This window comes from Cyanistes caeruleus, chromosome 21 (genome assembly GCF_971803275.1).
Source record: "Cyanistes caeruleus chromosome 21, bCyaCae1.hap1.1, whole genome shotgun sequence".
Classification (NCBI taxonomy): Eukaryota; Metazoa; Chordata; class Aves; order Passeriformes; family Paridae; genus Cyanistes; species Cyanistes caeruleus.
Genome location: NC_141721.1, coordinates 6,718,312 through 6,739,601, shown reverse-complemented (window position 1 = coordinate 6,739,601; position 21,290 = coordinate 6,718,312). Strand labels below are relative to the sequence as shown.

The 21,290-nt window shown below is 55.0% G+C and overlaps 2 protein-coding genes and 1 long non-coding RNA gene across 8 annotated transcripts; 2 read left to right on the top strand and 1 right to left on the bottom strand.

The window, feature by feature from the left end:
• The first annotated feature begins 5 nt into the window (after positions 1-5).
• LOC111937960 (multidrug and toxin extrusion protein 2-like) lies at positions 6-14,305 on the top strand. Of its 3 annotated transcripts, none has more exons than XM_086859681.1 (18): positions 6-177; positions 4,358-4,455; positions 7,099-7,200; positions 7,648-7,716; positions 8,034-8,182; positions 8,326-8,368; positions 8,985-9,029; positions 9,402-9,499; positions 9,741-9,838; positions 10,156-10,269; positions 10,459-10,526; positions 10,823-10,931; positions 11,324-11,399; positions 11,688-11,757; positions 12,317-12,449; positions 12,740-12,834; positions 13,067-13,148; positions 13,470-14,305. In XM_086859681.1, the coding sequence occupies exons 4-18, from the start codon at positions 7,708-7,710 to the stop codon at positions 13,703-13,705; spliced, it is 1,425 nt and encodes a 474-aa protein (XP_086715807.1). In that variant the 5' UTR covers positions 6-177; positions 4,358-4,455; positions 7,099-7,200; positions 7,648-7,707; the 3' UTR covers positions 13,706-14,305. The 3 variants fall into 3 exon arrangements, with proteins under 3 accessions (XP_086715807.1, XP_086715808.1, XP_023795307.2); XM_086859682.1 differs by having other exon boundaries at positions 25-177; positions 4,358-4,461; XM_023939539.2 differs by lacking the exons at positions 6-177; positions 4,358-4,455 and adding an exon at positions 5,115-5,263.
• On the bottom strand, positions 9,956-14,553 carry LOC147649631 (uncharacterized). Its single transcript, XR_015278547.1, has 4 exons — positions 14,085-14,553; positions 12,615-13,973; positions 11,584-11,830; positions 9,956-10,943 (listed from the first exon to the last, which is right to left on the bottom strand). It is a non-coding gene; the product is annotated as an uncharacterized LOC147649631 (long non-coding RNA).
• LOC111937814 (multidrug and toxin extrusion protein 2-like) lies at positions 14,554-21,269 on the top strand. 4 transcript variants are annotated; one of them, XM_086859678.1, is made up of 19 exons: positions 14,609-14,786; positions 14,869-15,135; positions 15,385-15,549; positions 15,635-15,736; positions 15,909-15,977; positions 16,241-16,389; positions 16,482-16,524; positions 16,628-16,672; positions 17,299-17,396; positions 17,547-17,644; positions 18,144-18,257; positions 18,345-18,412; positions 18,652-18,760; positions 18,894-18,969; positions 19,048-19,117; positions 19,405-19,537; positions 19,830-19,924; positions 20,270-20,414; positions 20,732-21,269. In XM_086859678.1, the coding sequence occupies exons 2-19, from the start codon at positions 15,019-15,021 to the stop codon at positions 20,941-20,943; spliced, it is 1,908 nt and encodes a 635-aa protein (XP_086715804.1). In that variant the 5' UTR covers positions 14,609-14,786; positions 14,869-15,018; the 3' UTR covers positions 20,944-21,269. The 4 variants fall into 4 exon arrangements, with proteins under 4 accessions (XP_023795090.1, XP_086715806.1, XP_086715804.1 ...); XM_023939321.2 differs by having other exon boundaries at positions 14,639-14,786; positions 20,735-21,269; XM_023939322.2 differs by lacking the exon at positions 14,869-15,135 and having other exon boundaries at positions 14,554-14,786.
• The last annotated feature ends 21 nt before the right edge of the window (positions 21,270-21,290 follow it).

Here is a 21,290-nt window from a genome sequence, read left to right as displayed (position 1 = left end):
CCCGCCCCCGCCTCGGGCAGCGCCGCCCCGGCCCGGCCCCCCCCACCCCCTCAGAGCCGCGGCCGCCGAGCCCGGGCACGGAGCGGCGAGCGGAGCCACGGCACGGCGGGCGAGGGCTGCACGCTGACCCAGAGCACGGTTCGCTGGGGTGCTGGGGAGACATTCTTCCTTGAGAGGGTGAGGCGCTGGCGCAGCTTGCTCGGAGGAGCTGTGGGTGCCCCGTCCCTGGAGTGTCCGAGGCCAGTCTGGATGTGGCTCTGAGCAGCCTGCTCCAGTGCCAGCCCGTGGGACGCCTGTGATCACACATGCAGGATCACACAGAACCAGCTAGGATGAGAAAAGACCTTTGAGGCCACGAGTCCAGGTCCTTGTCAAACAGACCATGGCACTGAGTGCCACATCCAGTCTTTCCTTAAGCACCTCCAGGGATGGTGACTCCTGGGCAGCCCATTCCAGTGTCCAATCACTTTTTCTGTCAAGAACTTCATCCTAATGTCCATCCTAAACCTCCCCTGGTGCAGTTTCAGACTGTCCTCTTGTCGCTGTTTCCTGGGTGAAGAGGCTGACCCTCACCTGGCTGCAGTCTCCTTTCAGGGAGTTGTAGAGAGTGATAAGGTCACCCCTGAACCTCCTTTCCTCCAGGCTAAACACCCCCAGCTCCCTCAGCTGCTCCTTCCGTAAGGTCCCTTCCAACCCAAACCATTCTGTGACTTCCCACTGGCTCCATGAGGGTAGATCCAGCCTCCCCAAAACCCACAGATTTGTTCCTTCTTTATTTCCAAAATCGAACATAAATACATATTTACGCCTACCAAATGTAGGCAGGAAAAAACCTGAAAGCCAATCCAGAAGCATAAGCATAAATTGGACTGCATTGAGTTACACCGTCTGGCTGGCTGGGATACAGAAAGGAAATAAAGCAGAGACAGTGGCATGCAAACCAGGCTGTAAAATGTATTTGCTCTTTGTAATCAAAGCCTGCAATCTGCAAGCCTGCAGAATTCACTGCAGGATCCTCAGTTGCTCCCAACTGATGTCCATGTGTCCATGCTGCAGAAGAGCCCCAAAACAGCACACTGAAATCTTACATCTACTGTAATAAGCATCTTTATTTTTACAAACTTTCCTTATTTGGCTTCTCGTTACTGTTGTTGCTTTCAATTGTACTTAAAATTGTTGTGTAGCCAGAGCCATTAGGGGATGCTTTATAAATACAATTAATTAACATTATTATTATTATTACAGCTTTACAGTCTCTCTTTTCTCTTGCCAAGGCTTGCTCCCCAGAGGTGGTTCAAAGCAGGAGAAGTTTTGTCTTGTTTTTTATTCATCCTTCCTTATCTGCCTTAATTAAGTATCTGGATTCTTCAGGGCAGAGAAGCTGTTTTTTAAGTCTGCAACCCTGAAGTCAACCAACCCATGCAGCAAGATAAATATTCTGCTGTAAAAATAATATTTATGGCTGCAGTTAGTATGTGTGGCCCTGCTTTTAGTGAACAAAGCAGGAGGAAGATGCTCTGAAACACAGAAAAGTCAAAAGCATTTCTCTCTTAAGGAACAATAAAATGAAACGAGGAAACAACTATTCTTAATGAGAAATTTCACAAGGTGAGGTGGGACTGAGCCAAAGTTACACCTCAAGAGTGCTTAAAATCTGGTGGGTGAGTGTTTGTCCAGGTGCTGGTTCTGCAGCAGAATCACAGATTAAGGATGCCCATTTGAGAACCAGCTTGAGACACTGGAATTAAAGAGTCAGAACAGCATCCCAAGGTTTTTAATAATCAGTTTATTGTCCATATAAAGCCAATGCCTATCTGCATTTTCCTTACTCCTATTTTTTTTTATAAGTACTGAATTTTTAAAATATTACCCCTAGGTTCACTAATACATACTATATTTTTCACTGAAGTACTTAGCAAGTATTTTTTTTCCCCCCAAAGTATTTGCCAAATACTTGGCGTATATTTGGCAAACGACTGCCACATTTTGGGATTTCCCTGAATGTTTAAAAGACACCCGGTGCTCATTAGGGTCTTGAAAAATACAAACACGGTCGAAATGAGGCAGGGCTAAAAGTGCCGAGCCCGAGGGTCGGAGACAAGAATGGGTGGAAAAGAGGATCCGTGTCCTCCCCCCGATCCCGCTCGGTTTTGCGGGAGCGCCTGGAGGGACCTCGGACCCGCGGGGCTCTGGTGCCATCTGCCGGGGACACCGCGCTCCGGGGAAGGAGCAGAGAGCTCAGCCAGGAAAAAAAGAGGTTCAGAAGGACCTTACGGAGTTCCACAACTCCCTGGAGAGACATTGTAGCCAGGTGTGGGTCAGTCTGTCCTCCCAGGTACCAAGAGATAGAACAAGAGGAAACAGCGTCCAGCTGCAACAGGTTGGATATTTGGGAAAGGTTCTTCACCAAAAGGGTGGCTGAGCCCTGCAAGAGGCTGCCCAGGGTAGTGGTGGAGTCATCATCCCTGGAAATGTTCAAAAACCGTCTGGAACGTGGCACTTAAACAGCAGAGTTACCCTGAAGTATCCACTGATGGCTCTGATCATGATCCTATGGCATGACACTTACATAAGAACTAATTTGATTGCAAAAGGCTTCAGTTTTAATTCAGCTGCATTCTGAACTCCATGTTGCGTTGAGGGCAGTGGATTTTCCACAGTATGTGGACATCAGCCAGCAGCAAGGTCCTTTAAAGGAAAGGGACACGCTTCAAACAGTTCAAACTTCAAACAGTTATGTTTGACATAAACCCATTGTGTCCTGACATTCTCCCTATTGGGCAGCTCTTAATCGTGATTACATGTGTGGGGTGTATTTTAGCAGCAAGATGTTGGCTGTGTTTCAGATTATGGACATCCATATTCAGAGAAAGCCTGGGATAGCCATCCTGCTGGGAATATGTAGGGGGAAAAAGGGCTAATTCTGCTTTGCACATGATGCAAGTCAACTGCAATCCTTCTCCTCTCAGTTTTTTCCTTCTGTAATCACATCAGCATCTCTGAGAACGTCACAGTGTCCAAGCTGCTGAAACCAGCTCCAGGAGGGCAGGCCACCCGCCTGCTCCAGCTGGATTGTGGCTGGTCACACATTAACTCCTTTAAACAGATCTGTGTTAAGCTGTCAGCCTCCCAAAACGCTGCTACAGATTCACTGGAGGTCTAAAACAACCGCATGGAATTTGACCCTTCAAATTCCTCCAGCTGGTGTTGCAATCCTGTTAATATCCGGATTGCTGAGGGCAAGCTGGTACCTTTGACCCTCCTCATCGTCTGTGGCCCCAGAAGATGAGTCCTGCTGAATCACATCGGGCAACTGGCAAGGTCCTTGTCCCTGTCACCGAGGCAGAGGCAGTGCCAGGTCCGTTGTGCCAGTGATGGGGGAGGCCTCAGGGCACCCCTGCTCATCCAACCAGGTCCTGGGGTACCTGTTCTGGCACTTTCCAGCAGGACTGGGATCCACATGTAACCACAGAAACACAGAACAGCATTTCAGAAAGCGACTGGAGTTGATTTCAAACAACACCAGCAAACCACAAGGAAAGGGATTTCAATCACAGCCCTTCTGTGTGTATCTGGGGGCTAGTCCAGGACCTGGATCCTGGGACTGGGAGGGAACTTTTTCTCTCCAAGCTTGTAAAGAAGGGCCTTTTTATTTTCAAAGTCCTTTTCCCTCAGGTTTCTGCCCAATTCTCTCCCTGCTCTTCACCAGCCCAGGGTATTGATCTCAGCAGGGTCACCAGTAAACTTCAAAGGGACTCACACTTGCACTGCTCGTTTAGAACCATGAATAGCACCATCTGGGCCTTATCATTTCCCCTCTGCCTCCACCAGAGATAACAGCATAGCAGGAACCCTCCAGCCGTGTCACAGCCAGGCTGGTGACAGTCACACCACCAGCCAGTTATCACCTTTTCCCATAACCATTTCTATTTCTTCACAGCTGCCCCTGCAGCACCATCCTGCACCCACCGGCCACAGGGGATGAGGGAAATATCATTGGGAGGAGTTCTCTTTTGTCTGGAAATACCCTGATTTCATCAGGGCACATAAAATCAGAAGGACTGTGTCTCACCAGTACTACTGTAAGATTTTTCATGATGTCACATCGTCTTTGAAGGGACAAGGGGGCAAGTGAAATATTAACAAGACATCGCATTTTGGGCTGGTGACACCACAGCTATAAGGCACCAGGGCAGCATTCAAACAGCTGGAAAACTGAGACCCACTTTCCACTGTAATTTTCCATGCATTAGCAATAGGTTTGGTTACAGCTATTTGGTTACAAGTACCTACACTTAGGTAAAATTTCACTCCTGTAACAACCCAGCCTCTGACCCAAACCGAATCTCCTTGCCAGGTGCTGGGCAAGCACAGCCATTCCAACCTCCTCACCCTGCCAGCTGCACCGCTGGGCACCGCTGGGCACCTGGATCAGAGACAATCCCTGCTCACAAGGTATTGGTGAGTGCACGGAGGAGAAGGGAAGGCTGCCCAGAGCCAGCTGCCCTCTGCTGTTTCCATGATGCTGATGGCAGAGGGGACATTCCTTTGCTCAAATGTCCCGTTCCTGCCTTTGACCGCCCCTGAGTTTGGAGTCCCACCTCACAGACAGCACTTAGGGGGTCATAAAACCATCGTCCCACAAGGAGTTCCCCAGTCCATCACCACCACCTGGGGGACATCTGGTGACTCCCTGGTCAACACGTGTCTCCTCAGGGGATCACCAGAGGATGAGCAGGAGAGCTCCAGATGTCGGTGAACAAACAAGGGGGTCCCCTACTCTTTGCACAGCAGATCCTCAAACCACCAACACCAACAGGGGATCCCCAACCCCCAAAACTCCCGCGATGTGCTCTGGCTCTGGCCAGCACGTGTGTGCGGGGAATGTCCAGCGGCCGACACGCGGAGCGCGGCCTTGGGGGGGTCCCACTCCCAGCGGAGGGTCCCAGCCCTGACCCGGCGCACGGAGCTGCCCGAGCCGAGCCGGGCCGAGCCGAGCCGAGCCGAGCCGAGCCGAGCCGAGCCGAGCCGAGCCGAGCCGAGCCGAGCCGAGCCGGGCCGAGCCGGGCCGGGCCGGGCCGAGCCGCTCCGCCCACAGCCCCGGGGGCGGGGACGGGCGGGCCGTGCCATAGGGCGGGCGGAGGGGGCGCGGGCGGCACCGGCGGCGATGGCGGCAGCGCGGTGCCTGCGGGAAGCCCGGCGCCTCCTGCCCGCGGGAGCACGGCAGGAGTGCTTCGAGCTGGCCCGGTTGGCGGGACCCGTGGTGAGACCCTGGGCTGGGTGAGACGGGGAGGGACACTCGGGGGACACGGTGCCCTCCCGCCGGAGTTGCAGGAGCACGTCCCCGGGACGGGGATCGCGGCGGGGCTCGGTTGTCCGCAGCCGGGCAGCGCTCTCCGGACTCTCCGGGATGCCGAGGAGGGAGACCTCTGGCCCTGCCGGTCCCGCGCCGCCGGGTTTCGGTTGCGTCCAGGCTCCGGGCACGGCTCTGCCACCGGAGCTGTACCTCCCGGGCTCGCCGGGGCCGCAGCGCGGTCCCTCCGCCGCTCTCCGTGCCGGGGTTGGCGCCCGGATCCTTTAATTTTAGCCCACGTGCTCTTGCTGCTGCCCAGCGTGCTCCCTGCTTCCCTGCAGGAAGAGCAGTGGTGGGCTCGGGGAAGGGGACCAAGCAGTTAAACTGCTCAGTGAAATCAGACCTGGCCATTCACCCATTGGGCGACAAGTGAATCACTCTGTGTAGTGCCAGCTCCATAGCTGACCCTTCCAGCGAGCTCTGGGTGCCCTATGTCTCTCTGTCCTGAAATCCTCCCTGGACTGGAACTGCTGTGTGCCATTTGTCTGGACCATCTGGAGGGAAATGGACCCTTTGGTAGTTGGCACAGACTGCTGAGCACATTTTGCAGAGGCTTCTGCTAAGGGGAACCATGCACCACAGCCCTGGTCTTAATCACTCGTGTGTGAAACTGTGCTTTTAGTCTTCTGCTATATCTGGTAAATAAGGATCAGCTGCTAAACTTCTCCCTGACATCAAATCCCTGACCTGCTGTGTCCAGTCAGCAGAGGAAGTCTAGTTTCAGTTTCTGCATCTGAACACATGAAGCCCTCTCATTCCCTTCAACCATCCTGCCTGCAGCGCAGCCTGCTCCTCCATGTGCACAGACACCTCAAACCCAAACCTACAGCTGCTGTTTAATGATCATTGCATGATAAACGCTGTGCTGGGACCATGCTGGAGGTACAGACCCCTCCTATGGGGATTACTCACAGCAGTAGTCGAACATGCCTGGGCCTGGGAGGACTGCATCTGCAGGCAGCAGTGGAGGTCTGCAGGGGTGGAGGGATTGTTCTGCTCTTCCTCTGACCCCTCAGAGCTGGTTTTCCAGCAGCTCTGGGCTCTGGTCTTGCCAACTGCTTTGTGGGAAGGAGCATGAACAGCTGCTGGGCATGGTTTCCAGCTGTGCCCACCCCTCAGTGGGTAAAAATGTCCCTAACTCCTGCCATCTGTTTCAAGCTGTGCCATGACTCTGTGCCCTGGGTGCCTGTAAGGGGGACATCCTCTTGCCAAAGGAAAATGAGGTCTGGAGTGAATCTCTGCTGCAGCATTGTTACACACTGTTGGCAAGGAACACGCAGACTGGCCTTTGTGTCTCTCCAGGAGGAGAGGATGTTGTGGTTTCGGAGGATAGTTTTCCACAGATGCACACAGATGTGGAAAAGCACTGGGATGTTTTATTTTCCCTTCTCTATGAAGCCTTCATCCTGGGAAAGAGGATTTCTAGTGAAGTCCTTAAGCCTCTCTTAAATGGGGTCATCTGGCAGATTGGCTGTGTAACACCAAACTATCACAGGGCAGGTAGATGTTGGCTTTGAAAGGCAAAGCTACTGAGACTGTGTTTGAGTCCTGGAGCTGCCTCCCCTGCCCAGCAGTGTTGGCAAGCAAGGACAGGTTCCCAGGCCCTCAGCAGAGCCCAGGCCTCGAGTCATGGACAGAAACACGAGGAAACCTGAGTGTTCATAGTCCATCTCCTGGGGGAGGGGTGGTGTTCCACAAGCCCTAACAGGTCCTCATTTCACCATCTCCTTCTCCTCTCATCCTAGTTCTTTGCCCAGCTGCTGGGGTTCCTGATCAGCGTGGTCAGCTCCATCTTCTGTGGCCACCTGGGGAAAGCTGAGCTGGATGCTGTCACCCTGGCTGTGTCTGTATGTATTGCTCCAGTTCCCCTTGGATTTAAAACATACTAATTATATATCACCAGAAAAAAAAAAACCCTGAAAAAAACCAGACCCGTAGGAATGTATATGTGAGGGCTCTGTTCTATTTTTTTTTTTGCCCTGAGCACAGGAAGGAGAGGGGAGCTGAGCAGTCAGAGCCTGTGCCAGTGCAAGGCCAGCACCTGAGAGCCTCTGGCCAGCTCCCTGAACCCACCAGACCTGGGCATGTAGCCAGGAGCAGTACTGTTGTGGTGCTTTAGATCTTCACCCTTTGCTAGAAGATCCTTTCCCCCACTATTTAGTTAATGAGGCTGTGTTATTCTGAGAAATAGAGAAGGACTGGAAAACTTCCCAAAAACTTGTAGCAGAACTGTCTCCCCACCCAGCTGGGAGGGAGGCAGTACTGTGGGCCAGGTTCCCCTGTCTCTCCTCCAGGTTATCAACGTGACAGGCATCTCCATCGGTTCTGGCTTAGCCTCAGCATGTGACACGCTGATGACCCAGGTCAGTAGCAGCTCCCCCAGCCTGGGGCTGTTTGCTGGTGGTGTCTCTCCTCCTGTGCAGTGTGATCTGGGCACAAAGGGCAGGGCCGTGGCAGCTACCAGACAGAACAGGGTTGCAAACACTGGCTGGAGCCTGCTCCCTCCCCAAGGAGCCCTGGGTGCCAAGGGTTTGCAATCTGCAAGTTACACCCAACCAGTCTAGTATTTGCAGCTGCAGGGCATGGGAAAGGCATTTAATTGTCCTGTTGTTGCCCTGAGCGTTTGCCCAGCCCCTTTGGCTCCCTGTGATGCCCACCTTGAGTCTCTCTCCTGACCCAGACATATGGCAGCAAGAACCTGAAGCAGGTGGGCACCATCCTGCAGCGGGGCATCCTCATCCTGCTGCTGTTCTGCTTCCCTTGCTGGGCCCTCTTCATCAACACTGAGAGGATCCTCCTGCTCATCCGGCAAGACGCCGAGGTCTCCAGGTCAGGGGTGAGATCCAGCCCTTCTGGATCAGGCATTTGCCATGGAATGTTGAAATCAAGGCTCATGGAGCTTGAGTGCACCGCTGTTTGGCTTGGCTCTTGCTTTGCTGTATCATTAACTGGGGAAACAACTCTCTTTCCAGGTTAACTCAGCTCTACGTGATGATCTTTATTCCAGCACTTCCTGTAAGTCTCTGCTAAAGCTGTTAGAAATTATGTATACCTTAGTAACACCAGGGAAAGGAGGGAGGGCCTTTGCTGTGTGGTTCACAGGGCAGCTTTAAGGTTTTACAGCATGTCCCTTGACCTTGTGCCTTACCAGATGTGCACAGGCCAGCAGCTGCTGGACCAGCAAACAGGGGCTCTCTCATCTTCCTGTGGAAAGGCTTTTTCTGTGGCCACATAACTTGTGATGGACATTGGAACCAGGGCCTCCAGACTCACTCTTAGCCCTGAGATAAAGGCTGGAGCTGTTCCCACACTTACAGTGGCTGGGCTCTGACTCCTCTGAGGCAGGGAGCAGCACCCCTGTGGGATAAGGGTCTGTAGGTTTATCCTTTCTTCCAAGCTTTCCAGGCTTTCTCACGCTGATGAGGAAGCATTGGAGATTTCCCATTTGGAGGCTGATCTGTCTTTGCAATGGGAATGCGCTTTCTGTCTCTTGGTTTTGGGTGCTGGCAGTGCTTCAGCTGGAGCACAGGGGTTTTGGAAGAAGGTGGAGAGGGGTTGATCAGTCAGTGTTCAGTGGTCACTTGGCTGTTGAACCACAGTGTGGTGATGAACTGAATTCTGACTTTTGCAGGCGGCGTTTCTGTACCAGCTGCTGACAAGATATTTACTGAGTCAGGTATTGTATCATTAGTCAGCTTCTGGCCATGGAATAAAGGTATTCCCAGGAACATGGATAAACTTGGGGATCTCAAGTTCTGGGGAGAGCTGAGGTATGTGTGATGAGCCAGCCCTGGCTGATCTCATGGGAACCACCCTTAGCTGGCTCTATTTCCTACTTCCCAACTCTGTGTTTTATGGGTTGTACCAGCTCCTGGGCTCTGCTTGTCACCTCCTGCATGTCTCACACAGCCCAGCCTCACCTGGAACATGAGCTGCATTCTTTGGCTTTCCCCTTGGGCATTGCTGGAGGTCTCCTTTGTCTTCACTGGATGGGGCTTGGGCTGCATTTTTGGGGAAGCAAATTCCAAAGTTTCTCCTTGGCTTCCAGGAGATCATTATGCCTCAGGTGGTGACAGGGATTGCAGCCAACATCCTCAATGCGGCCATGAACGCCTTCCTCCTCTATGCTCTGAAGCTGGGCATGGTGTAAGTGTGAGCAGGGTACAGTCTCTCCCTGGGTGCAGGGGTTTGCTCAGGGCATGAGGGGGTTCCCTGGGTGCCCAGTTCTGCCACCCCCTCCCTCCGGCCCCCAGTCTACAAATCTGAAGCTGGAGGGGTCTGTCCCATATCTGCAGCAAGGTTGCTGTGGGTAGCCTTGGGTCTGTCCTGCTGTGGCTGAGGAGGTGGGCAGGGATGTCAGCTGTGACCTGCCTGTCTCTCTCCCCAGGGGCTCTGCCTGGGCTAACATGGTTTCTCAGTACACCCAGGTCATCCTCCTCATCCTTTACATGTGGTGGAAGAAGATCCATGTGAAGACCTGGGGAGGTACTGTTCTATCTTAACCCTTCAGAATTCCAGTGTCAGACCCTGGGAATTTGGCATTGTCATCAGTGTGTGACAAAGGGATTGCCACCCCCTCACAGTGGAAAGATGCCGTAGCCATATCCTCAAGGCCTTTACTGTAGCTCCAAATACATTGTTGGCAAATACTGTGTCTCAGGAATGCAGCGTGGCACAGCAGCAGTCCTGGGCTGATGTCCTGTGAACTGCAGGGGTGGTTGTCCTCAGAGAGTGGATGTGGCTCTCCCAAAGGGGAGCAGATGGATAACACGTGTTCATTCTGCTTCACCTCCTCCTGTCAGGTTGGAGTAGGGAGTGCCTTGTGGACTGGGGCTCCTTCATCTGGCTGGCAGTGCCTGGCATGGTCATGATGTGTATTGAGTGGTGGACCTTTGAGATTGGGAGCTTCTTGGCTGGTGAGTCCAAATCCTCTTTCCCCTCTGGTTCCTGTTGGCTGCTTGAGCGTGTCCCCAGAGCCCCGCTGCCAGCAGCAGCCTCCTCACCCACAGGGCTGGGTCTGCAGGACCCTGCAGGTGTTCCCATCTATTCCATGGGGATAGGTGCCTCCTTTTCAGCAAACCAAGGAGGTGGCAAATCTTTTCCAGGGCTGATCGGTGTGGTGGAGCTGGGTGCACAATCTGTCATCTATGTGCTCGCCTGTGTCGCGTACATGGTAAGGGCTGGGAGTGTGAATCCCAAAACAGCCTGGGAGGAACCCCCAAAACAGTGGCTCTGTGGGTCAGTGCTGAGGTGGGAAGCAGGGGTTGGTACCAGGCAAGTGATGCCTCTCAAGCCTGCACATCCAGGATGTGCTGCAGACGGAAAATCTCTTCATTGCAGCAATGCCAGTTTGTCCCAAATTCCCCACTGGGGAAGAAGAAAATCCCTGCAGGCTCTGCTGTCCCTGCAGGCTCTGCTGTCCCTGCAGGCTCTGCTATCACTCACATCCTCTTGTCTCCTGCTTCTTAGGTGCCTCTGGGCATCAGCGTGGCTGCAAGTGTCAGAGTAGGGAATGCCTTGGGAGCAGGGGATGTGGAGCAAGCCAAGACCTCCTGCATCACTGCACTGCTGTGCACAGGTTAGTGCAGTCCTGCAGAGCAGAATAAAGGGCAATTATCAGCAAATGGTTCAGTTTCCCTCCCTCAAGACCAGGGACCTCCCATAGGAACACAGTCCCACTTGTTTGGACCCTTTGGGCAAGGCAAGATCCTGACTCATCTTTTCTGTTACGAGCCTGGTGCAAAGGTTTTGATAATAAAAAAATGTGGCTTAGTGTTCTGTCCTCACACTCCCAGAGAGTAGAGAGAATATCTGGGGAGAGTGAGAGGAAAACAGGCTTGTCCTCTGCTGCAATATCATTTGAGGTCAGCAAAGTCCAATCCCCACCACGTGGAGCCCCTGAGGTCTGGGCCTGGTCAGGAGCAGGATGTGCTGCCCTTGAAGCAATTTGACTATTCCTTTTTCTTTCAGGAGTTTTCGCTGTGGTGGTTGCAGCATTACTGGGGAGCCTAAGGGATGTGGTGGGATACATCTTCACCAATGACAAGTAGGTTAACAGCTTTGTTTAAGTATTATTGCCTTCTTGGAGGGTGTTATTAATACCCAAGAAGCTGCTGTCAGTATTAACAATGCTGTTAATACCCAAACTGCTGGCAAACATTCCTCAAAGGTTCCTCCCCATTTCCCAGCCTCCCTGGGCAGCACAGCTGCTTCTAACACTGGGACACTACCGTGGTACCAGGCTGGGATCAGGGAGCTGGGATCAGCCTTTGTGGTTGAACCAGGGACCAGATGCTGCTGCTTTCCCTGATCAGTCCTTCCATCTTCCCAACAGGGAGATTGTCAGCTTGGTGTCCCAAGTGATGCTCATCTTTGCTCCTTTCCACTTGCTGGATGCAACAGCAGTGAGTATTCCTCACATGGAGTGACTCCTCTCTGCAGCTTGGGGTGCAAAGTTGCCTGAGGCCCTCTCTGGACCTGTTAAAACGATCCAGAGGAGCAAATGGAGAAAGTGTCAAAGCAGCTGCTTGTGTTACCTGTAATCCCTGGGTATCCTCTGGGCTTGTAGCTGTCCCTTGGCATTGCTGCAGACACCCCAGTTGTTCTTCCTCTTTTCCCCTGGCCAAGGCTCCAGCTTTTTACTGGTTTGTTAAAGCAACACAAGTGAGCAGCTGAGTCTTCAGAGATACCAGGTTTTCCCAGCGCACTGGGATACTCAATAGACAGTAATTTTGGCCTGTTTCCTCCTGCCATGTCCTGGGGGAGGCACCTGGGCACTGTGGGAAGCTCTTGGGGATCTTCTGTGTTGGCAGCTGGAGCGAGACGAGCCCCACATCACGTTCTTCAGAACGTGGCTTTGCTGCCTCTTGGTTTGGTGGGGCAGTGCTGTGGGTTTCCCTGTCCCCAGGGCTGTGCCCTGCCCGAGGGCCAGCTGGCAGTGACCCCTCTGGCTGCTCTCCCCAGGCGACGTGTGGCGGGGTGCTGCGAGGCACAGGCAGGCAGAAGCTGGGCGCCATCGCCAACGCCGTGGGATATTACACCATCGGCTTCCCCATCGGCATCTCCCTGATGTTTGCAGCCAAGATGGGGGTGTTAGGTACGTGTGCCCTCCAGCTGGCATGGTATTAGCTGTGTTGAACAAAGGCTCAGCCCTGGAAATCAAGCCCAGATCTTCCTTTGGCTCAGTGGGGCCGGATTGCACACTGCTGTGTTTGGGGCAGGCAGTAAATCCCAGTAAATACCCCAGTAAATCCAGGCTTACTCCCAGCTTCCCCAGGAGCTGTTTCCTTGAAAGCTCTTGGGCTGAAGTCCTCGGGTATTCTGGCAGTGAGTGGCAAAGGCAGGTTTTCCTCAAGCCCTCCCTGAAGTAACTTCCCACTGCTGCAGGTCTGTGGGTTGGGATGATCATTTGCATCTCCGTGCAAGCCCTTTCCTTCTTGGCTTTTGTTATCCGCATGGATTGGAGGAAAGCTGCAGAGGAGGTGAGAATTGTGCTTTTCTCAGGTAATTCTTGCAAGGTGCTGAGTTAACTCCTGATTCAGTACAACACTACAGCCCTCTAGGAGGTGGGAGAAATGAACTGGGGTGTGTCCCTCTCCTGTAGCAGAGGAGAGGTTTGGTACTGAGAATGCTTGTCTTGGGAGAGTGGAGGGTTTTTTGGGCTGGGCAGGACACCCTTGCCCTGAGAAGAGCAACTCTTCCTGGTGTTCTTAGGCTCAAGTCCGAGCTGGAATGAAAGAACAAGTGGAAGATGTGAACTCCAATGGCACAGCTGCTAACAAAACATCTGCTGTGGGTATGTAGCCGGGCCTGACACCAGGCAGGGAGCCCAAATTCTCCACCCAACCCCTTCCTTTCCTTCCCAATTGTGGCAACCGTGTCTGTCCTGGAGGCTCAAATGGCTGGAAAGAGCACGGTGCCTGGTGCTGGCCCTGGGCCAGTGCCACTTGTCCTGCACTGAGTAATGGGGTACAAGATACAGCTTGCAGCTTTGTGTCCCAGTGTCCCCAGGCCTTGGGAAAGGACCCTGAGGACTATCACAGGTGCTTGTGCTGCATCAGCCTGGAGGCCCCTGGCTGGGCTGTGCAGCCTCCCTGCAGCACTCTCTGTCCCACAGGTTACACCTCCCTTGACACGGACACCGGGGACACCACGGTCCTGCCTGAGAGCATCGTGGTGGGCGAGAGGCAGCCTGACCATGAGCTCACCACACAGGAGGAGCTTGTTGTTGTCCCTGTTCTTCCTCCTGTGGCATGGAGGTCTGTGATCCTCTGCCGTGTGCTGGCTGCTGCTGCTGCCATCGCCGTCCTGCTGGTGGGAATTCTGGTCCGGCTCCTGACAGGCAATGGCTAAAACCAGGGACACTGGGGAACTGTGCACAGAGCAGGAGAGCATGTGGCAGTGTCCCAGAGGATGGTGTGGGGAAGCAATTCCCCCTCGGTGCCTTACAAAAAATCCTTTTGCACGGTTTCTGGTTAACTGACAATGTTTTACTCCACACAGAGTTCTTAAAGGGGGTGAGGACGTGGCACCTGGATAAAAAAGGCTTGAGAGCTGGTTCCTCTCCTGCACTGCACTGGGATGTCACTCAGGAGCGGTGGGAGTGTATCCTGGGGCTGACCTGGGAAGGAGACAGGGTCCTGGTGCTGCTGTCTTGCTCTCTGGGACATTGGACCATGGCATTTGCTCCTGGCAGAGGCTCCTGCTGCCCACAGCACGTTTCCTCACTCACCAGCCTGTACCAGCATCTTGGGGTAGCAAATCCCACTTGCAGCCGCTGTGGCAGCACAGAAAAAATGGGTTTTGCTGGAAGATAACCTGACTCTGCTGTTGGGTGCTGGCTGCTGGCCCTGACCTTACTCTCCCTCTGCAGGGCAGGCACAGGGCCTAAAGCAACTCTTCTTTGCACTTTTGTAAGGTGGGATTTTGATACAATAAAGTTTTCTGAGAAAATATTAGGCTGTTTAATATGGTGTGAGCGTGACTCTGGTCATTGTCAGGACTGTGCTGTTAAGAGGAAAGATTGTGGGTGGGTCTGGTGCCAACCCTGAGGTTTGGGGCTGGCTCCAGACACTGTTATCACTCTTCCCCTTGGGTACAAAAACAAGATTTGTTGTTGTCATGGTTGTTGAGCGCCATGGAAGAGCGAGGCTGTGTTGCTCAACCTTACAGAGCCATCAAAGAACTCCCTATGTCATAATGCAAAACAGCCCAGCTCTGAATCCATCTGGGCCTGTCCTGGGGCTGAGTGACTGTGACATGTCAGCTGCTGGGTCCTGGCAAGTCAATACCTCATACACCTCCCTGTCACCCACAGCTCTCCCGGTGTTGGTAGCCTGTGAATGAAAAAGTGTGACACAAACAAGCTTGAAGCTGCCACCATCCCCAACATCAGTGGGAGGAGGTGGCAGACTCTTCCCTGCTGGGAATCGCGGTAGGTTTGGGATGGGAGTGAGGGGAGAGCAGGAAGGTGTCTCGCTGTGTCCCATGAGTTATCCCAGCCCCGCTCCGTGCAGGTGGGGTCTGCACCGGGCAGCATCTCCCCTCCCTGCCGGGCCAAGGACGCTGCATTCGGCCTGGGGGAGCGGTGCCAGTGAAACCCGACACGGTGGGGCCGTGCCAGGGACAGCCGGAGCCAAGGGGGCCGGCTTGTCCTGGCCCCTGTGATGGGGGCGAGCGGGGCACTGCGGCCGGCAGCGGCTCCCACAGCCGCACACACACAGCCAGAACGGGAGCGGCAGCCCCTGCCCGCCGGCCGGCGCAGCTGTGCCGAAGCAGGAGAGGTAGGAGGGCTCCCAGGGTGGATTTAGGCTGGCTCAGCCCCTAAGGCTGGCTCAGGACAGGCAGCAGGAGCTTCGCTGGGCTCCGCCACGCCGTGTCCTGCCCTGCCCCGCTGGGCAGCCCAGAGCAGGGAGCTCGGGGCAGGACAGTCCGGCCCCGGCTGAAGTTCAGCCCAGCGTGGTTACACATTGCTCGGCCCGCCGGGGTTTAACAGAGCGCGGAGGAAGGGGCTCGTTCCACTCCCCCGGCAGGGCAGCATGAAGCCGGAGAGCTTCCCCGAGGAGAATGGCTTCGGGGAGGGAAGGGATGCTGGCCAGGGCAATCTCACCCCCGGGAGCTGCCAGAAGAAACGCCGCTGGATTCCGGAAAGCTTCTGGGAGGACGTGAGGCAGCTGCTGGTGCTGGCGGGGCCGCTGGTAAGGAGCCGGGAGGAGAGACTCCCCCAGCACAAGCACCCCTGCTCACCTCCATCCCTAACCTTCGGCTCTCCTCCGTGCTTAGATCCTGATCCAGCTGCTGATCTTCATGATCCACCTTGTCAGCTCCATATTCTGTGGCCACCTGGGCAAGGTTGAGCTGGCCTCTGTCACGCTGGCCATCGCTGTAAGCGTTCCCCGGGCCGGGCACCAGATCCCTCCCTGCTGACACCGGGAGGAGATGTGGCATGGGAAAAGGATAGAGGAGATTTCAGACTCCTGCTTTTCCTTTCAGCCCCTCTTCCCTACCTGAAAGTTTTAAATCCTCACCTTCCATCCTTGTTTTTTTTAACTCACAGGTTATAAATGTCACTGCCATCTCTGTAGGTTACGGTTTGACTTCAGCGTGTGACACCCTGATATCCCAGGTGGGTAGGAAATGCTGACACCCGTCCTAGGGAGTGTGGGGTGGTTTCCAGCATGAGCTGATGATGCCCAGGCACCACATGGAGCCCTGGCTGCTCCTGTGAGCTGGGGAAGCTTATCCCCAGGTAACAATCCCATAGCAGGGAGATCCACTCTCCAAATCCTTCCCAGGAGGTTTTCAGGGTGGTCAGGGCTGCTCCATGCTTTTCAGGGCCCCTTTTCCCCCAGCACCAGCTGATTTCACTGCTGTCCTCTCACCTTGCAGACCTATGGCAGCAAGAACCTGCTGCGTGTGGGGGTGATCCTGCAGCGTGCCACCATCATCATCCTCCTCTGCTGCTTCCCCTGCTGCGCCATCCTCATCAACATCGAGGAGCTGATGCTGGTCATGCAGCAGGATCCCGAGGTCTCCAGGTTGGGTGGTCCCCTCATCCCTCCCCAGTGTGGACAGGCTGAGAGGAGGGTGGCCGTGGCCATGGCCCTCCCTGACACCTCTGTACCCCCAGGTTGACCCAGCACTACGTGAATGCGTTTCTCCCTGCCCTCCCGGTGAGTGCCCCTGGGCATCCTGGATGCCACCTGCCCATGGGGACAGGCTGTCCCCATCCTACAGCTCAGCACTGGCTCATCCCATCCAAAATTCCCTTTACAGGCGGTTTTTCTGTATAACCTGGAGACAAGATACCTGCAGAACCAGGTGGGTCCCAAAGTCCTCACACCCACCCTGGCTCAGGGCTCCCTTCCACAGTGCACCCAGGGCTTCCCTGCTCGCTGTTCCCGGTGACAGGGTGCCCAGGTACCCCAAAACAGCTCTGACCTTGTAGATCAGTGTTGCTGTAGTACAAACAATGACTCACACAGACACGGCTCCCATATAACAGTGGAAAAAAATGGTTTTATTCTTACAACTTCAGTATTTATAGATTTTTGACCAGGGATTAGATAGTTAGGTTACCACCTTTCCAATCACACTGGTCGTGTGAGACGTCCCTCAAAGGACATGTATCAGAAAGAATGTATACATATCTATGTTTACAGTCACTGTCCTGGGAAAGTTCTTAGAAACTGTCAACAAGATTGGAAAACTGAGTTTTCAGGGCGACAGATCAGCCCATCCCACAGCCAGCTGTATCCATCCATCTCCATTCATACTTCCCCACATCAGGATTTACCTCCATCACATTCATTTTCCAAGCAGATGACATCACTGGAAGTTTGGTTTTTTTTGGGGGGGGGAAAGGCACAGAGAGTGGGTTTGGGGGAACCTTCACTCATCCCTCCCAAAACCTTTGTGAAGCCCCCTCCATCTCCTCCTCTTTGCAGATGATCATGTGGCCACTGGTGCTGAGTGGGGTCATTGGCAACATCATCAACGTGGCTGCAAACTACCTCCTGCTCTATGTGTTCCACCTGGGCATCACGTGAGTAGCACCTGCATCCCCTGGAGAGGAAACAGGGCACCTGGCAGTGGCAGGGGAATGCTGAGCTCTCAGGGGTACAGCGGGATGTCTTTTTCCACCCTGAGGGGGGCACAAGCAGGATTCCAATGACCTTTCTCACTTCCTCTGCAGGGGCTCTGCCTGGGCCAACACCATCGCTCAGTATTCACAAATGATTTTCTTGTTCCTGTTCATCATAGGCAGGAAACTCCACTTGAACACGTGGGGAGGTAAGGGCATCTCCCCTGGTTCCTCTGCTTTACCCTGATGTGTCCATAAAACTTCTATCAGCTGTTCTTGATAGAAGAGGAATTCCGCTTGTCCTGATGGTGAAATATTAACCCCAGCCCGAGATGCCACAGTGCTGCTTCAGATCACACAGCTCGTCACATGCCAGCACTGGCAGAGCTGTGTGATCAGCACTAAACATTAATTCTGCGGAAATGAAACTTTCTGCTGAGGCTTTGGAAGTTCAGCCCCAAAGCCGGATGAGCACAGATGTGAGCAGGAGGCTGTCCTTGGACACCGCTCAGGGAGGGATGGGCTGAGGCTTGTGCTGCTCTGTGGCCCATGGGACAGCAGCAGAGAGGTTATTGGTGGACACTGTGCTCCTGTGGAGCTGCTGGCTCTGAGAACAGGAATGGCACCTCCAGCTGCCCCAGGTGCCGTGCAGGATGGAACACATGGCCAGCCTGATCATCCATCAGGTGCCATTTCTCCTCTCAACAGGCTGGTCCAGCGAGTGCCTGCTGGACTGGGACAGCTTCACCTCCCTGGCTATCCCCAGCATGCTCATGATGTGCATCGAGTGGTGGACCTATGAGATTGGGAGCTTCTTGATAGGTCAGTGGAGAGGGGAGCTGCCAGGAGATGGCCAGGCTTGACCCAGAGCAGCACCCAGAGCCAGCACTGACCCCTCCTGTCCCACAGGCCTGCTGAGCGTTGTCGAGCTCTCCGTCCAGTCCATCATCTATGAGGTGTCTGTTGTGGCTTTCATGGTAAGGGCTGGGTTATCACTGCAGACCAGGGCTCCATGGGGGCTGTCCTGAGACAGGCACACAGCAAAAATCAGCTCCAGCAAAGCCCCCTCCTCCCCCTCTGCACTCGAGTCTCTCCCTGCTCCTGCCCATCCCTCCTTGCAGGGATGCTTTAACTCCATCCTGCTCTCTGCTGGGTGGTGATCCCCCATCACTGTGACGAGCCCATGGTCAGACACATGTGAGCCCTGTGCTTGCAGATCCCCCTGGGGCTGGGCACAGCTGCTGGTGTGCAGGTGGGCAACGCGCTGGGCGCCGGTGACATCGAAGCGGCCAAGAGATCCTCCAGCACCAGCCTGATCTGCACAGGTCAGTCCACAACAGCCTGGAAAGCCTCTTCCTGCTCCTTCCCATGGAGCAGGGAGTGTTTACAGTTCTCTGCCTGCCTCTTCTCCCCCTGCTCTCCAGCCAGGCTGGGTTCAGCTCTGTGCCATGTTTTCAGGGGTGTTCTCCGTAATTGTGGGGTCCATTTTAGCTGCCACAAGGAATGTGCTGGGATACATCTTCACCATGGACAAGTGAGTGCCCCCAGCTCCTGGCCTTGGTGTGTGGAGGTCAGTTCTCAGAAGTGATCTGTGGCTTTCCTCCATCCCCAGGGAAATCATTGACTTGGTGGCGTGGGTCATGCCTATCTACGTTGTTTTCCACCTGTTTGAAGCCATGACTGTAAGTCCCAGGGAATGTTTGCTATTTTCCATGGGGAACCTTGGTGCTCAGCAGCATTGTAGATCAGGCAGCTGAGGGTCCCTCAGCTGAGCACCAGTGCCCACACCAGGACCCTGCAGAGCTCCTGGGATCCTGGGATCATCCCTTAGAAAACACTGAGCTCATAAAAAGATGGTGACCCATAGGACTGGGGCAGAACACAGTCAGGGAGCTGGTGGGGGGGCTGGGTCACCTCCTGAATTCCATGGAGGTGCTCGCTGCCCCAGCCCCTCGTGCTCTCCTGGCAGGGTGCCTGCAGTGGGGTGCTCAGAGGAGTCGGGAAGCAGAAATTCGGTGCCATCCTCAACGCCGTGAGTTACTACGGTGTGGGCATGCCCCTGGCAGCTGTGCTGCTCTTCGTGGCCAAGATCGGCGTCATCGGTACTGACCGCTGGGCACTGCACCCCCAAACCCCCCACAGGCAGGTGCAGCTCCACTGGGGGCTCACCACAACCCTTGTGCCTGGCTCTGCCCCCCTCTGACCTGCCTGGCCACACTGGGCTGGACTGGGGTGGCTCCTGCAGCTGCTGGGAGCTTTTACTGGAAAAAGTAACCTCAAAGCAGGCACCCATGACCACCCTGTGTCCCCATTGACCTGGGTGACATCCCCTTTCTGGACCTGCTGTCCTGGGATGCTGGGTTGGCTCTGGCTGATGCCGTGTGCCCTCCGCAGGCCTGTGGATCTCAATGCTCATCTGCGTCTTCATCCTCTGCACCTGCTTCATCACCTACATCTCCCGCCTGAACTGGGAGAAGGCAGCTAAGGAGGTAATCCAGGCACTGACAGCACCTCCCTGCACTGGGAAGGTCCCCAGTGCCCTGCTGGGATGAGACAGGCTCAATCTCATGGCCAGTGCTGTTCTTTGGTGCCCTGAAGCAAAACCCAGCGCTCCTGTGACGTCCCTGTGTTCCTCCTGCACAAGCACTCAGTGGCCTTAGGGTTTCCCCCTGCTCCTTGTTTGGGGACACAAAGCTCAGAGCAGATGGGGTGACCCAGGCAACCTCAGCCCTGCAGCCCTGAGTGTCACCTTGTGCCTCAACAGCTCCAGGGAGACCTCAAGAGAGGCAACAGAGTGGGAATTCCCAACTAAAGCCAGCACCTTCCCTCCCCAGGCTCAGCGCCGGGCGGGAGTGACCCAGCTGCCACCACCAGAGCTGCCGAGCCTGGGCCCTGAGCCCTCCTGCAAGGATCTGGACGTGGGACCAGCCCCCCAGCCCCACACTTACCTCCCTGCCAGGGCAGTGTTGGGGTCTGTCGGTACAGCAGGAGCGGGGTGCTGCATGCAGGGGAGGGTTTGGGTTTGGGAAGGGTCACATAAGCCAGGAACAAGCCCACCAAACAGGGCAGTGTCGTGCTGGTGACACCCTCAGTTACTGGGAGAGCAGTAATTACAAGTGTGGGCTTGGGAGGGGTGCAGAGGGTGGTCAGTCCTCACCTCGGTCCCACCTCTAGGAGCAGGACCTGGTTGACATCTCCACACCCTGGGCTGCACGTGCATTCCACCCTGTGACAAAACCCTCCCCAAAAATCCCTCAGTGCCCCTCCAGACCCCTCAAGCCCCGTTCTCCTTGCAGCAGGAATAGAAGTGCAGGATGACGTTGTGCTCACGGGCATCACCAGGACGGAGGGAGCCACGCAGCAGCTGGAGCTGTGGGAGGTGACCCCCGCTCCGGCCACCCCCGTGGTCACCAAGCAGCTCATCCTGCGCCGGGGGCTGGCGGTGGCCGCAGCCGTGGCCGCACTCGCGCTCGGCATCGCCATAAAGCTGATCAGCAGCACAGGCTGACTCGCACCAAGGACTTTGGGGACTTGTTTTTGGGGTGAAAGCCTTTCCTGAGGGACAGGCGTACAAAGCACGGACCGGCCAGCAAGAAAATGGAGCGCACGCCTGTCCTGCAGGAGCCAAAGGGCTTCTGTCAGGGCTGAGCAGCATCTGTGCAGCTACTGATTGGGAATGGGGCCCTGAGGCTGCCCTGGCACCCAAAATGCTGCTCTGGGCTGCCTGAGCGTGTGGGGCACCCCCGGGCCACACTGCCACCACCCACTGGAGCTGAGCACAGCCCAGCTCCCCCTGCTGCTCCATGACAAATGCCCAATAAAGAATAAACCTGGCTGGAGTGGGGCTGGCTCCTT